Source organism: Microtus ochrogaster, chromosome 24 (assembly GCF_000317375.1).
Source record: "Microtus ochrogaster isolate Prairie Vole_2 chromosome 24, MicOch1.0, whole genome shotgun sequence".
Classification (NCBI taxonomy): Eukaryota; Metazoa; Chordata; class Mammalia; order Rodentia; family Cricetidae; genus Microtus; species Microtus ochrogaster.
Window position 1 is genome coordinate 30737642 of NC_022024.1, and position 2366 is coordinate 30740007.

General features: G+C 45.1%; 1 protein-coding gene across 1 annotated transcript in view; it reads left to right on the forward strand.

The window, feature by feature from the left end:
* Apaf1 (apoptotic peptidase activating factor 1) overlaps positions 1 to 2366 on the forward strand; it is a 66770-nt gene that overhangs the window by 2342 nt on the left and 62062 nt on the right. Inside the window, exons 2-4 of the mRNA XM_005358175.3 lie at positions 289 to 467; positions 596 to 785; positions 1993 to 2190. Coding sequence (XP_005358232.1) covers positions 330 to 467; positions 596 to 785; positions 1993 to 2190 — 526 coding nt within the window. The 5' untranslated portion in view covers positions 289 to 329. The remainder of the gene's footprint in view (positions 1 to 288; positions 468 to 595; positions 786 to 1992; positions 2191 to 2366) is intronic.

A 2366-nucleotide genomic window follows, 5' to 3' on the forward strand; every position in this document is an offset into this window, starting at 1 on the left:
GAGTGCATAATGTTCCATTTTAAATAGAAACATAATTAAGAAATAAGAAGTCAGGCAGAGGTGGTACACGCCGTTAATCCTAGCCCTTGAGAAGTGGAGGCAGGTGGATCTCTGAGGTCTCTGAGTTCGAGGCCAGCCTAATCTACAGAGCTAGTTTCAGGACAAGCAAAGGCTGCACAGAAAAACCCTGTCTCATAAAACCAAAAAAAAAAATCTTGTTTTCTTTGCATTTCTTGATTACATGTCATGTTTCTTGTCGTGACAAGTGTGTTGATATGTTGTCTGTAGCTCATGCTTAGTAGTGAAGTGGGTACACAGACTGAAGGACAATGGATGCAAAGGCCCGGAATTGTCTGCTTCAACACAGAGAGGCTCTGGAAAGGGACATCAAAACATCCTACATCATGGATCACATGATCAGCGACAACGTTTTGACGGTAGTCGAGGAGGAAAAAGTGAGGAGCCAGGTAAAGCCCTCTGAGGCGTTCTATGCGTCTTTAGAGTTTCCGGTGCCCTCAGGACTTGGCCCAGTCTCCGCTTATTTGTGCTGCCGACGTATCCACGGCTGCATCCTTCCCCATCTCATTTTTCCCAGACCACTCAGTACCAACGAGCCGCTGCTCTGATCACGATGATACTCAATAAAGACAACTGTGCCTACATCTCATTCTACAACGCTCTCCTGCACGAGGGATATAAAGACCTTGCCGCCCTTCTTCACAGCGGCCTTCCTCTCATCTCTTCTTCCGGTGGCAAAGACACAGACGGCGGGCTAACGTCATTTGGTGCGTATCCGGCGCTGCCGTTCTTCTTCTTCTTCTTCTTACGGCGGGCTAACGTCATTTGGTGCGTATCCGGCGCTGCCGTCATCGTGGCTCTCTTGTTTGCAGGTTTGATTGCAGTTGAACTGCTGGAGAGTGTATTTCCGTTCCCGGAAGGAAGCAGGCGTAGAAATAGTTTAAGTTCAAATCTGAATTATTTGCGTCCATGTTGATACAGGTTTTTCTCGTGTAGTGAACTACTTACTGCTGAGGGGTAGCGTATGCGCTCTAAATTCTAGAGCTAATAAGAGCGTTTGCAGGGCCTCAATTATTTTCTTAATTTGCGTGTTGTATAGAGTTTATAAGACAGGAAAAGAATTTTTAGAAATTTACATTTTTTTTTTTTTAAATTTCATCTTATATGTCTACCTGCTTTACCTGCACGTATGCCTGTGCACCGTGTGTATACCTGGTGTCCTCAGAGGCCAGAAGAGGGCGTTGGATCTTCTAGAACTAGAGTTACAGACCATTGTGAGCGGCCATGTGGGTGCTGGGAGTGGAACCCTGGTCCTCTAGAAGAACAGCCAGTGCTCTTAACCATTGAGCCATCTCTCCAGCCCAGAAGCCTATGTTTTTGAAAGGAATTCCATAACCATTGTTCCCTTTACATTCTTTCCAGAGTTAACAAGTGTTTTGGTTTTTTCACATTTATTTATTGTGTGAGCCATGGAGCCCAAGAAGAAGTCAGAGGACAACCTGCGGGAGTTGAACTCAGTTCCTCAGACTTGGCAGCAAGTGCCTTCGCCTGTTGAGCCATTTTGTTGTCCTCATCCTTCCCGTTTTCTTTTTGTGTGGCGCTTGGGATTAAACCCACCATCCTGACCTTGCAAACTCAGCTGCTGGACTGTACCCTTGGTCCTTCCCATTGTTCGACACAGACAAAAGAGGCTGGAGGGTCAGGGAGTAATCGTGTGTACAAGGCAGGGATAGATGGAGACTTCCACTGTGTGTCGTGATCTTGAAGAGTATAATATGCATACTCGTGTTCTTTGTGTTATGAGACATTGGAAGGGTGAAATTCACACCTAATTTTTTTTTTTATATATATAAAATTTTGATATTCGTCTTGGAAATTTTGAAGCTAAGCATCAGCCTCGCTTATCCTAGTTTTCTAGGAGGGTTACTCATCAGTTTTGCAGTTTCGTTCATCCGTACTTGTTTGGGCTTTCAGTGAGGACCGTGCTGTGTGAAGGTGGAGTACCACAGAGGCCAGTGGTTTTCGTTACTAGAAAGAAGCTGGTGAAGGCGATTCAGCAGAAGCTCTGGAAGCTGAGTGGCGAGCCAGGGTGGGTCACCATATATGGAATGGCGGGCTGTGGGAAGTCTGTGCTAGCTGCCGAAGCGGTTCGAGATCACGCCCTCTTAGAAGGTAAGTTTCATCACTGCAACAGTGCTTTTCAAGATTTTGTTTATTTGAGCACTGAAATTCTTATTTATTGTTGCTCTTAGGCCTTCCTGTGGCTGCTGGTAATAAATGACCACAAATTTAGTGACTTTAAGTAACGTACATCTCTTGTCTTAAGGCTCTTTTTCTTTTTCTTTTTT